The sequence below is a fragment of the Blennius ocellaris genome, assembly GCF_963422515.1.
Source record: "Blennius ocellaris genome assembly, chromosome: 7".
In the NCBI taxonomy this organism is placed as follows: Eukaryota; Metazoa; Chordata; class Actinopteri; order Blenniiformes; family Blenniidae; genus Blennius; species Blennius ocellaris.
Genome location: NC_137656.1, coordinates 20315405 through 20329418, shown reverse-complemented (window position 1 = coordinate 20329418; position 14014 = coordinate 20315405). Strand labels below are relative to the sequence as shown.

Sequence of the window (14014 nt, the reverse complement as noted above, 5' to 3'; positions counted from 1 at the left end):
CTTTCGCATGTGCGTGAGAGTGGGTGTTTCTCGCACTGTAATGTTTTCCCAAGTCAGAAATTAGAGAGGGAGCCCACATCCTTTCTTAGAGGCAGGAGCTAAAAAGAAGTAAGGACAATAAACAGTGTCCTATATGAGAACATACAGTTACAAGTACAGTTAATCCTATAGAGACAGTAGCAATTTATATAAACAAATGAGATCAAATCTAAAAACACTTGAGCTATACACTAACAGATACAAGTACAGTTAACCCACAGATTAATATACCTGTGACTAATTCAATAAGGATGCTAGATAGGACACTGACAGAAAATCAGTTAACAAAATAAAATATGAAGTCAAAAACAATATATAATTCAGTCTCTTTGGTGACATTATATTAATCAAAAACACCATGAATACAATATTTACCTTGAGGGTAGTAGTTGTTGAAGGATTTCTGGAGATGAGTTGGAAGGAATTCACTAAAAGTGAAAGTTTATTAAAGCTAAAGTTATATCTTAGATAATTCTACAACACAGGACTTGCTGTCCCATTTCTGAGGAGCCAACCTTCAGGGAACATATTCATGAAGAGAAGCAAAGCATGGGAAGGGGAATTTAGAGAGGGATACTTGGTGATTTTACTGTGTTTTATAGGACACTCCCATAAATTAAAAAAAATGAATGAAAGAAAAGACATTTATTGCTTATTCACAAAAGCAAAGGTACAAAGCGCAAACAGAAGACTCAGTCATCGCTTCGATTCCAGCTGAGAGCAATTATCTAATTAATCAATTGACCTCAATTAACTGTGATATCCGCGCGCGCGCTGCTTTGCGCCCACTCCGCCAGCAGGTGGCGCGTGGACACAATGCGTCACCGCGGAGTGTTTCGGGTATCAATGGTTCAATTATCACTGCGGCACCGTCCTCCTCCTCCTCCTCCTCCTCCTCCGAGACGCGGTCCGCCCTCGGCCCCGGGTGCCGCCTGTGTGTCAAACCCGTTTATTTTGGTAACAGCACATGGCACCGCGATCAGTGCGCGCGCAGCCACAGGTGATGGTTCATGCGTGCCATCTTTAACGTCTGACACCGCAGAGGAGATATAAAGGCGCCGGCAGCGCCTCGGTTCCTCCACACCGAGAGGGAAGTCTTGAAGCTCTGAGCCTCGCTTGTGCACGCAGTTCGAAGACAGTGGAGGTGAAGCGGGACTACGAGCTGTCCTGGGTGTGATCGGTGTTTTTCCTTGAGCAGCGCGCAGAGATTAAACAGGTGGAGAACGCACCTTGACGCACATCACCTTGGTACGTGATTTTATTTATTTGTTTATTTTTAATTAATTTTAAAGAGACATCAAGAGACATGGACTTGATTTAAGTCACATTCTTATTTGCTGAGTAAACGCACTTTCATATTTAACCCTTTTTATTGTGTGTGTTTATTGCTGTTTCTTGAGAAAGCTGACATTTTCACACTGAACTGTTTTAAATATAGAACGTGAACGTCCATTCTAAAGCTTTCTGCGTTTCTGAATAGCTGCTTTTGGGGTTTAATGGTGCATGATTGAAGTGGAAATTGGAAGTCAGTCTCGCAGACTTGAACAATAAAGCCCACACAGAGTTCAAATTTCCAGCGCCCACTGTAGACTTTTCCATCCCGCTCCTGGATGCAGGAGAGCGGTTCAGTTATTTGCGCACATGAAGTAGTCAGTGTGATTTGTGGAGGGGCTGAACCAGGTGCGACCCCGGGGAGCTTAAAGTCAGTCTTCATGTCGCATTAGTCCAACAGCTGAATTGTTATTTTCTCCCCTGTGGTGATGAATTGGCAGGTTCAGGTTGAAAGGCACCTCTCATTGCCCAACCCCCCCCCCCAACATGTCTAGAGGTGCTTGTTCTTTAACTTGGCCTTCCAGTGTTTGGAAATCAATAGCTGTGGCTGTGAGCTGAGCAGATGGGAAACTACTTGAGGTTCTCCCCCCTGAGAGTCTGGTCCAGAACAATCACTGTGGAAGCATCATGTTCTCCAGCCTCCAGCTCCTGCTGTTTGTATATGTTGTGCATTGTGATTGTGCCCAGCTGCCTTTCACATGCATGCTTCACCAACCCAGCTCTTACTTACTGTTTGTCTCCTGATGGCTTTTCTTTTTTTCTTTTTTGTTTGAGAGAGAGAGCTAGAGAGAGAGATAGAGAACACTCGGCCTGGATAAAGTTATGCAGGAACCAAAAACAGACCACTGTAATTTAGGATAAGGAGCAAAGTCGGTAGCTTTTGAAGAAAACAGAAAGAACCAGTTTGTTAGCTTCTAATTCAGGGAGAGATTTTTTTTTGTTTGTTTTTACAATTGTCCTGTGGTTTTCAACTGGAGTAAATTAACTCTTTTTTTTCTTTCTGAGTTTTGCTTAAATACCACTGTGTTGCTGTGATTTGATTTTTGTTTCTGCTCCTATAACTGTCTCTGTCGAGAACACACTCACAGGACGGCAGAGCTTTCTGTTTAGTCTAAAAAGATGAAAATGTTCTTTTGGATCCCGTCTCGCAGAAGTGTGGTTTTCACTTTTAGCTGAGGCTGAGTCTTTGCTGGGTGTTTTTGACTGTTAGGGTTTTTTTTTTTATTACTTTCTTTCCACTTTACACCAGGTTTTGTTGCAGCAAAAGTTGGTTTCCAACCCAACCGAGGAAACGGTCTTTCATCAGGCTCATAGGTGCACAGCTGCAGCAGAATATAGTATATCTGAAGAGAGCTACTGTGGCTCTTGGTGTTTGTCTTGTCGTGAGGATGGTGCACGCAGAGGATGTGGTGAACTGATTGAGCAGCCGCGCTGAATCTTTTTAAGTAGCACAATCACTCAGTGCTGATGCAGAGCGGGAAAAGCGGCAGCCGAGAGACGACGCGAGTGTCTCCTGTGAATGGAGTTGTTTTGTCGACGAAATCCACCGGCAGTACGCACCCTGAAGAGGTTTCTCACCGAAAAGGGAGTAACCCACAAAAATCACAGGTATGTTTCGGTCTGTGATTAGTTGGATGACACACGAGCGAGTAGACTTATACGACAATACAGAGGCTCATCAACCAACACCCTTTGAAGACATCACTTGCCCATTGTTTGTCCTGTTTTATTTCCTCATCTCCTTGGTGATTACCGCTACAGTTTATCTGAACAAATGGGTGTGATTTGGAGAATGCTCCGAATGCCTTTTCACTCTACTCTCGGTCCGGGGAGAGGCCTGCCAATGCATTCTTCTCCTTGTTACTCAGTGGGTGTGTGTCTGTGTATGTGTCCAAGTAAAGCGCCGACCTGTCAGTGTAGTGAGTGACGCACGGGTTGGAGTGTGTGGCATCGCCAGCACATGCTGTGGAAAAATTCACACTGGCGCATGGCGACCAGCGTTAAGAGTCCCAACAAGTGTGTGATTCATACCAGGAACATTCCCCCCCCCTGAAGCCACGGTGGCTCGTCTGAGAAAACTTCCTTCACATCAGAGGAGGTTCGGCCTGAACGTCTGCTATGTTCATCAGCCCTCCTTCCCTTCTCTTATTGGCATGTTGGAGAGCCGACGCTTGTCCATCTTGAGCCTGTGGATTTTGGCTGAGCGTTCAAGTAAAAGACAAATAAATCTAATTCAGAGAGAAGTGAAGCGTTGATGTCTGTGGTCAGGTTTGAGTGCCAGACAATGGAGCATACCCGGTTAATCTCAATGCCACACTGACAAGAATATTTGATTTCCAGTGTTGCACAAAAAGGTTCAAGCTTTTCATTCCATGGAGTAAATGAGGTGTTAAGTCGTGGATTAGCTTTGTTAAATATAATGAGACAAATGGTTCCGTGATTGGCGTAAATGTAGGAGTCTGTCATTTTATAAGACGGCTTTTTCGGCTTGCAATTAGAATGTTTCCTGAAACTATTTTGTTCCGTGTTTAGTAATAGTACAACTGTCAGCTGCCGGTTGCCTTAACTTGTGTTGTGACATGCATGTTAAATTTAATGAATCATCAGGGGAGAGTCATAATAATTTTCTCTGGCTCAGAAACCTGCATAGTTTCAGACTTGTGTTTGCAGGTTTCACTCCATGCCATTTGTCCTCACAGGACTACACCCTAAAGTCAAAAGGCTAAATGATATTATTGGTCTTATATCTGCACACTCAAGCTCGTGTGCTTCTTATTTGTCGTGAGAAGACAATTTATAATGGCTACACTCCTTTCTTTACATTTTTTTTTTTTTTTTCAAAGGACAAAACTAGGAAACTCATTGTGACCAACACATTTGCGGAGGTGACAGGAGTTCAGCAACGTCTTTTCCACACAAGTATTGCTTTTATCAGTTGATTTATCGGTTTCTAAAATGTGCATAGATGGTATCAATAGAGATCTGACTTTGGCACAGTCGATTCCATTCCAGTTTGCCCTGACAAAAGTATACTGTACGTGAAACCCCAGTGATTCTGCAAGTTTTTACTAAACGAGGGGTCAGTCATGCCGAAATATCCCAATATGAGAATTTTTCGACACCCCAACTAAAGTTAAGGCAGGCTGTTCTCTATATATAAAAAAAAAAAGTCAGATTTAATGTTGAAAAGGCTGACCAGTAATGTGCTTGTTGAATTATTTTCTTTGATGGTGAAATATATTGGATACATCAGACAGAATTCCGTTCTGATCTTCACGATAAACGAGGCACTGGCCAGTGAGAAGAGCAACTTTTTTTTCGGGGGTGAAAACCATGAAATGTGTAAATTAAACTTCTGAGACTCTGCATGTTGGAGCAGCGAGTCTTGAATCTAATCTCACAAAAAAGCCTGTTTTCCTCCTTCATACTTCTGCTGTCTGGTTTCGCCTGTAGCGACAATCCCTCAAACGTATGACAAGTGCCAGAGTGGTCTTGAGCATATGAAGTGTGTACACAGCAGGCTGGAACTCCCCCCGGAGACCAAGAATGTCCCTGTGGAAAGGGAAAAATACAGTGAAGTCACTGCTGAGCTCATCAGTCCCGGCACCCCGAGGGTTGTTTACTTCCACCACAGCGGAGCAGCCGAGTATATGAACCCAATTCTTGTTGTTCCCGCTCTCTTTTTATAGATAATATAGCTGGACACAATAATCCAGATTGCATCAGGAAGGACATCCAGCTGAAAATGTCCAAGTAATCGCAAGTTGCAAAGACGGTGGTGGCGCCTGCAGCCGATCGGACATTATTTCAACAGTGTATCCTCGTCATTGAACAACAGTATTAATTTGCTTCACGTTGACTTGGAGAAAACTTAAAGGTTTAACTGCAGTGTTGTGCACTGGAATAAGTTTTACTGCAAAATGTAGTTTTATTGATGCATTCTGCAAGATACCGTGATGATGCCTTTGGCTATTTATCCATCTCTGAGTTAGAAGGAACAAACATGTTAAGATCACAGTAAACTTCCTGCTCGGATGTCATTAAATCTTGATGTGGCAGCTAATAAAAATTTACTATTTGGACTTTGGAGCTGATACAGATTCTACTTGCATTAATGAAGGAAGGATATTTGGCATCATAAATGCTGTCTCCTGCAAAAGTTTAATGTTGATACACTGCCAATTCCATAAGTACAGTGATCCCAACGTGTTGCCCTTGTTTAAAGATACCAAATGGTTTCAACAAAGCTGAAGTATAATATTGTCGTAGTTGATTTTTTTTTTTTTGGAAGTCTTTCCCACTCTGCAGCAGAGATTATTCAGATTTTCCTCTTTCTTTGGCAGCAGTGAGAACATCGGCATGTTATCTTGCTAGAAGTCAATTAAAAGTATGTTTGCAACTTTAATTTCACTGAAGACATCATAAAGTTATTTATTTACATTTGTAGTGAACACGTCTGACAAGAAGTAGACTTGTTAATTCACGTGTGCAAAAATACAAACGATCACAATTTCAAAGGTAAAGATAGGGCCACATCGCCAGATTTTGCATATTAATATTCTATTAATCCGTCATTCAACCCTATGCAGCCCGAGGCTGAAGGACACTGAAGCGACATCCAGTTGAAGAGGTGAAGGTAGGGTAGACCCTGGACACGTCGCCCATCCTGCACAAGGCGAACACACTGTAACTTGAACTGGCTTCAAATCATTGTAGTAGTCGTAGTAGTACACAGAGAAAAGTCCTTCATGCATGGGGAGAACATGGAAACTGTCCGCATAAAAGGCCCTTAAGTGAACTTCAACCTGGATTTGAACAAGTCACACACTTTCCATTACACAAGAGGACGTCCCACTGTAGGGTTGAGCTATAACGGGTACATGCAATTTAATCAGAGTGCCTGCCATCATGATCTGCCCCCATTATTTAGGCTTCTCTGCTAAAAATAGTTAACTTAAGCACAGCTATATGTAGGATCTGGAAGTACGGTGGGGGATTATTGCCTTCTGTAAAATTAAAGCCATTTATTTTTTTTCCATTTCAGACTGGTGAGAGCAGTCTTGTTACATTACACTTCATTAGCTGCAGCTTCTTGTGTGGGATATATTTGAGTATGTGAGTCAAAATCGAAACCTGCCTCATGAGGATGCAGCATGTTGTAGTATGTCAAACGTGACGCCACGCTGTTTGTTGGTATGCAGGTGAGTCGTAAACCTGCCTGTTGTTAGTCGGAAGTGAGAGCACTTCACTCTAGCTGCAGGATCAGTTTGCGTTCTCCTCCTGACCTCCTGCTGTGTGACTGATGCTGGACTGAAAGACTGACTCCATGACTAGAATTCCTGTCATTGTGCCGGGCTTGTCGAGTTGCGCTGTCAAATTAGGGTCGCAACAAAAGCGGCGAGATCTCACCAGAAGGGAATTCACCTTTTATTTTCACTGGCAACGGCTCATCTCGTCAATCCCTCTGTGGGACGGCGAGGTTGCATACAAACTGTTCGGCGCTTTGCTTTATGCAAGTAGCAGTGCAGCATCTAAAAGCTCATCAGTGGCTAATTAAACGGAGCGCGTGAGTGTGCCACTTATCCTCACTGCCACAATGTGGTGCTTTTCTTTTCCACGGTCTGCTCGCTCTGCCGCATTCTTTCACCCTCCTTTCACTTTGTGCACCACTGGCATTTTTTATGACGCGACCGGCGGAGGTCTACACAGAATTAGCAGGGTGCCCGCCTGATAATGGCCACGCTGCAGGAGGAGCTGCCGCAGCTCATGGTGCTAATGACACCCCCAGAGGCTGGGAAAGTTTTGGGCAGCTGCTCCCTGTCATTATCACAACTGCACCTATTTCTGGAGGCCGCAGCAATTAAGAGACCCTAATGACGGTGAGCCGGGTTACCCTGCTAATTGGCCCAGACTGTTAATGAGTATCTCGGTGTGCACTGCTTGTCCCAAACACTTGTGGAATGTGCCTGACGTGAAGCGGGCCAGTGTTTGGAAGGATTCAAGGGAACAGCGTGGCCGCTGTCCTTGATCTCCTCCACGCTGCTCCATGACGTCTCTTTGCTTGTTCCTCGTATTTTCCGGAACTTTGACACTTCTATTGTGTGATTATGTAATCATTGTGAGACCTTTATGGCTTTTTCTTTTATGGAGCCTGAGATTGAGATCATAATTCACATTCCGAAAGAGTGATACTGTGTTTACAGTGCTGCACAGTGTATATTTTATCATTGCTGCTTGATATCAAGCGAACATGTTCTCAGATACTAACAATTTAGAAAATACATTTACATAGATATTGATGGTGTCTTTGTGCTTTAATAAGTAATATTGCTCTTTGATTGAATTTTCACTATTTGTGACTGGTCAGATAGAACTGGCCCATGAGTTGTAGTTTTTTATTATTTCACACACCGTATGGCCTCAGACACATTTACAGCGATGACGGGCGTCACATTCATTAGGCCTCCCTCTGACTTTGCTTCTCTTCTATTAAGTCGCCTTAGATATAAGCTGTGCGTTCACTTTTAGAGACCCATTTTAGCCTGAGTTGTCAGTTTTGGGTTGCACAACACCTGAGAAAGCTGTTTTGATGTCTCTTTTTCCACCTTAGCAAAGTTGCAATCTATACTTAAAATAGCTTGTGTCATCATCCACGGGTGCACCTACAAATTACTTGTTGCACTAATGTCTTCATCTAGAATAAATGCACCTTTTCTTAGCAAGATGAGTTCCAGTCACGGACTCTGTGTGTGCTGTGTGTGTGTTTCTGGGTGCAGGTGGTGGTGTGTTTATGAAGCTGTAGGTGTTTATCCCATCATCACGTCTTCCCACCACAGAGCTCTTTGTCTCCACATGCAGTCAGACTTGCTTCGTCTGAGAAAAGCCAAATCACAGGTTACCGTCAAGACACGAAGGAATATCGGCGTTATTGTTTACCCCCTCACGGGACTTTATTCATGCTCTCTATGGGTTCCGATCCGATCCGACCCAGGATGACTTATGAAGAACAAATTGAGCAATTAAACCAATTTGTAGGCTTTGTCTGCACAAACTAGAACTGAAATTGCAAATCCACTTTTAAAATGTTTCAGCAAATAACTTGAATAAAGGCACAAGTAATTATTTGGCACAAATAAAACCATAATTGCACATTTTCTGATATTATTAACAACAGAATGGCTCTGTCTTTTTGTTGGATTAGACAGATTGCGGATCTTTTTAAGGTGACTGTTAAGTTTAGCACAACCTTCGAGGATGTTTGGCACTTTCTCATTATGAATTTTAGAAGTATTTGTAGTAGAGTAGAATAAATTCATATTTTTTTTTTTTTTTTTTGTAGGGTCAAGTCAGACTTTGTCAGATCCCCTGCTGTTCATGTCAACAAGGGACACACTGTTGGATTTTGTTGCTGAGAAAACTCAGTTACTGTTGAGCAGCATGGCGCTGGACACATTTGGCTTTACCAGACGGTGCCACTCTGACATCCACACAAATGAACCAGGAAAAGCTTTTTTGCAGCAGACCTGCTTTTTTCTTTTCTTGTATATAAATATTTATGCCATAGAGACGGACAGAAGAGCACACTACACTGTCATTACCAGACACAAGTTGCAGTACGTGATGCTGTTAAAGTTCCAGTCTCAGCAGTAATTAAAAGCTCTCCATCTGTTTCCCATCTGTTTTTTTGTCATGAAGCTGACGAGATTTTTGATGGATAAAGATAATCAGCAAAGGCTCAACATAATCTTCAGGCACATGATGGTCGACGCTGACCGTCAAAACAGAAATATTGTTTAGAGTTAGACAATGTTCCATATGGCGATACGAGAACAAAGCAACTATGAATGATGCTTTAATAAGATTTATTTGTCCTTTTAACAAATAAAATAATGCTATGAATCAAGTTTATGTGCGAGTGGATAGAGATCACACTACTTCACATGGTTTCACTACACTTTGGCTTCAGTCACGAATGTACATGAAACCTCAGTAATTCACAACAAACTTTGTGGAGTGCAGCGTCGGCAAATGGTCGCGCAAATCCTGAGCAGAACATTATAAAATACCCATGAGGCATAGACTGACTACTAAACAAGTCGACTTGATGGCTGCAGAAGTTTATTTACGTAGCCTCTTCTTGTATCTGGTATAAAAGGCCACTATATCACACTGAACCGCTGTATACTTTAAACGTATAACTTGAGCTCAACAGTGACCACAAAGAAATGTCTATTTTCATGCTGGTATGACTTTGTTTGTTTATTGTTGCATTGAAAGTCCAGAATGTTTTTGGTGCTGCAGACACTTCAGTGGCCATATTCAACTGTGTTTTACATTTGGATTCTTCCCATTCCTATTTAATGTGCTTGCATAATTCATGTCAAGGGGTCTTGGGTCAGGGGAAGGGAAGTGCTGCTAGAGGTGAAAGGCAGCTTATATAAATGGTCACCCTCTGCTCAATATTGGGCCTGGCTATCGGGACATGTGACTCTGAGTACCAACCTTTTACCAGCCGAATGTTTAATCGCATAATAATTATTTTCATCTTTTTCTTTTCAGGGCTTTGACGAGACGCGTGTTTATCCGATCATCCAATGGCGTTTACACTGAACCTGATCGGTCCTTCACCATGGGGCTTCAGAATATGCGGAGGAAGAGACTTCAAAAAGGCGTTGACCGTATCAAAGGTACATGCCAACAGCTGCCCTGGTGTTGAACCTGGTCACACCTTATCAAACCATATCCCCTGTTTTTGTCAAAACACAGGCTGCGAAACCATGTCATGCAAAGTCAACTTCCCACCCTCTGTCTCTTTTCTTGTCTTTGTTTATGGCGGCCGCTGCGTCGTCGCTGCTTCCTTGACCACTGAACCTGTTAGAATAGGATGGAAGTCGATTGCATGAGAAGGAAACCACTGATTACAGTAACGGTGGAAGCTGAGGTGGGAGGTTGAGGAGGTTCCTGCTCTGAGTGAAATGTGCAACATGGTTTTATGTTGCACATTTTTATGTGTTTTACTACACGCGTCAGTAAATTCAGCACAATTGGTGTGTGTGTTTGTTTTTTTTTAACTGACCATACTTTCCAGTCTGTTTCCAAAAAAGAGAAAGGATGGAATAAAAGAAGCGGAAACAATACCACTGTAAGCAGCCAGTGTGCAGTAAACAGCATCAGGAAACGTTGCTCAGGCTAACTTCGGCATACCGGAGACACCCTGTTCTGCCTGCCGCATACCCCAGTCGCAGATCACCACCTCAGCCTGGAAGAAATTTTTTTTTTTCCTTCCAGTGAGATTCCTCCAGTAGCTCCTCGGCCCATAAAAAGGATAAATTACGGCAAAGCCATAGCAGGGCACCAGGGCTTCAAACAGCTGGAGTTTCAAGCTCCTTCATCTTCAAACGTGTTCAGTGTTTTGGCTTTACTTAACAGCTCGTGCTGGAAAAACGGGCCTCATGCATGATTTGTTCAATTATGATTTTGTTACCGCTTTCCAGTAAACAACCCCAACGGGGTTGCTTGTCTCGGATGTCCCACATATTCTGTGAAGTGACAGAAACTGTGTCACTGAAATTGGTCTGGAAAGGCCAGTGTGAGAACAGCTTGTCTCAGTCCGCTGCCGCCGCCTCCCCCCTGGCAGTTTTAACAGCCGCAGGGTCGAGGCATCCAAAGCGAATGATGCTTGGCAGATGGATGACATGGATGCCCTCTTTTATTCCTGTTGGGTTGAAAGATGGCTTGTCCCTGTTTTTCTTGGGCACAGACCCTGGAAAAGAGCCCCCCCCCCCTCCAACTAATCTTGGTTTATGTGAACCCAGGCGTGTCGTGATCAGAAAAGGCACGCACTGTTGTGGGTCACCACAGCAACTCTTAATTGCCTCTGGAGTGGCCCAGACATGGCATCTCTGCCCTCTAAACTCGCCATGTTGACCGTCGTTTTCCTCGCTCCCTCATCCATACCAAGAGTCTCTCATCCTTGCTGATGATTTGTTTTGGATTCCTTGTTTTATGGGCTGTCTTTGGCTTTAATTGCGAGGCAAACGTTTTGCGGGAACTCATACTTTTTGACGACTGCTATGTTGCGGCCCATTAGTGTGGAATTCCCTCTGATGTGGTGGTACAGCATTGGTTTTGACATGCGGTGAGGCTGGTTGCAAAGGTTAAGCCCAGTCAAACCATCAAATAGTGTCACACTAATGATTTCTCCCCAAGGGTGTCATGAATCTGTTGCCCACCACTGTCTCTGTTCCGTGTTTTTGAGTGAAATCCTTTAGTGCCCGTTTGCGTTTGGGTGGACTGAGTTATTCATGTATTCTAATGTATTTATAGGATGTGAATGTTATGAAATGCTTTGCAAGTTTTCTCATTTTTCAAAATTCTACATCTCTTTGCCCAAATATTCACACAGTCCAGTGATGCAAAGCTGCTTATGGTTCTCGGGTGAAAAGCGTCCACAGTGTTATTTTTTCATGACCTGGGGCCAGTAGCACCGAACTGGAGCTCATTTAATTTTTCAACAGGTCAACGGGGGCAGCAAGGCAGAGCAGGCAGCCTTGCAAACCGGTGATGTTATCTTGGAGATCAATGGGGAAAACACTGCCGACATGCTGAACGTGGAGGGCCAGAACAAGATCAAGAACTCCAAGACTCATCTGCAGATGCTCGTGGAGAGGTATGGATGCATGATATCTCCTGCTTAACTTTCTTCTGCAATCAGTTGTTTTTTTTAATTTTGTGTACCCATGGTTGACATGCATAACCATTCATGTAGTGCAGTACATAATGGTTCTTTTAAGCAAGGCTTAACAGTTCAGGTCATAAACACTGCAGCTTTAATCTTTATTTACACTGTTCAACTCCTCCGCTCAAGTACTGTACAAAAAAACAAGTGATTGTAATCAGGGGAAATGCCAGCATGTAGGAGAGCCACACTGTTCCCTTCCCTGGTCCCTGTTAATAAACCTTGTTTAGAGGTTGGCCAAGACCTTATTTGGATGACAGGGAATTGGCCACCGCAATGCTTTTTCTGTTGAGCCAGGACTGCTCTTGGCTGGCATTTTGATTAAAGATCCTCCCTAAATTCTTACCTCTTGACACTGTTAGCCCACCATCACTCTTCGTTTCTTATTGCATTCAAACGCACACCGTTATGCACACACACACACTCTCACACACGTACACTTCACATACTTCCTCCTTGGATGTCCTATGTCCAAGTGAGTGAATTTTTCCCTTCTGACCTCATGTCTCGCACCGAGCCAGAAACAACACCATTACTCTGCCTGCCGGGGACAATGCCACTGTGTAGCTCTGCCATATCTTTAATCCCACTCTGTTGAGTGCCCTTCGTTTTCAGCACCAAGACTCTCTCAGGCTCCTCTGTAAGTGTTACTTGTCAGGCTTATTAACAAACTGAATTATATCCAGACAAGCCCTCCAGAGGATGGTAATCAAATAGTAGGAGTCTTTTAATGTTTAATCTGGTCTTTGTCCAGGTGAGAGGACTCTCTGCCCGGCTCAGCATCTGTCCGTCTGCATTGACGTGAGGACGGGTCGTCCTCATGGTTATGGCGTTTCTCTTTGAGGCCATGACACCGGCGCTGCAGCCACTGGTCTGGGAATGGCTCACTGTTTATTTGCAGGAATACACAGGGGACAGATGTCATAGCTTCCCCACTACTACATTACCCTATAGATGGAAAGCAGATGGATAGAACAGTATTTTGAATAAATAAAACTGCGCCATAAGTTGTTTTGTTTAAAGCTTGGCAGTGGGCTTTGTTCAGTGTGTTTGGACTTGGTTGTTGGCAAACAGGCCTTGTGCGTTCAGTCTTTCTGAACAAAACAATTGTCTCTGTGATTCTGTTGTTCCTTTTTTGGAGTTTTGCCACACTATTACCCCAACAGAGTACAATAGCGTTTCCTCTTCGATACTTTCCGTGTGAATTATGGTTCATTTGATAAGATTAGCTTGTTTTAGTCATGTTTATATGTTGAAAGTAAGACATGTATTGAGCAAATTAACACATTACTGAAACTTTTCAAGCAATACACAACCCCAGTACAGGTTGTAACATTAGTTTTTCTCCTTATGGATGTGTGTCTTCTTTGGCTCTGGTTGGATATCAAGTGTTTTATTTCACTTTTCAGAAACTAGCATTATTCTTAAATTTCACTGTCGTGACAGGAGACAGGTGTCTCCGGTGACAGCTGGGAACCGCTAACGGCAGTGGCCGGTTTCAAATGTTTATTTATGTCAGTCTTGCATCACTATGGTTTGAAGTCGAGGTTTATTTATTTTTTTTACCACTAATCCATCTTCTGTAAAAGACACCTAAAACCTCAGGTTCTTTATTGAAGTCGAAGCGCTTATCTGCTTTCTAATCTAAAATGTTCCTCATTGCCTAAAGGCCGCAGCTTCCTCCACTGTTCATAATGATACGCCACAGGGTGAACATTGTACAAAAGGGGGAACTTTTTTTTTTTTTTTTTTTTTTTTGCTGCTATGTAGTTCTTAATGCAAAACGAGTTTTTCAGGCCTGCAAAAAACTGGCATCCCTCTGAAGGGAATCGGGGTCTTATGGATGCAGGATGATTTTCTGTGTTCTTGCCATGTCTCACTTGCACGCAGCCGAGAGCCAAGGCC

General features: G+C 43.2%; 1 protein-coding gene across 1 annotated transcript in view; it reads left to right on the top strand.

The window, feature by feature from the left end:
* Window positions 1-1010: 1010 nt before the first annotated feature.
* pdlim2 (PDZ and LIM domain 2 (mystique)) overlaps window positions 1011-14014 on the top strand; it is a 34422-nt gene continuing 21418 nt past the window's right edge. Inside the window, exons 1-3 of the mRNA XM_080499565.1 lie at window positions 1011-1287; window positions 9931-10058; window positions 11889-12040. Of these exons, the coding sequence (XP_080355691.1) occupies window positions 9966-10058; window positions 11889-12040 (245 nt within the window). The 5' untranslated portion in view covers window positions 1011-1287; window positions 9931-9965. The remainder of the gene's footprint in view (window positions 1288-9930; window positions 10059-11888; window positions 12041-14014) is intronic.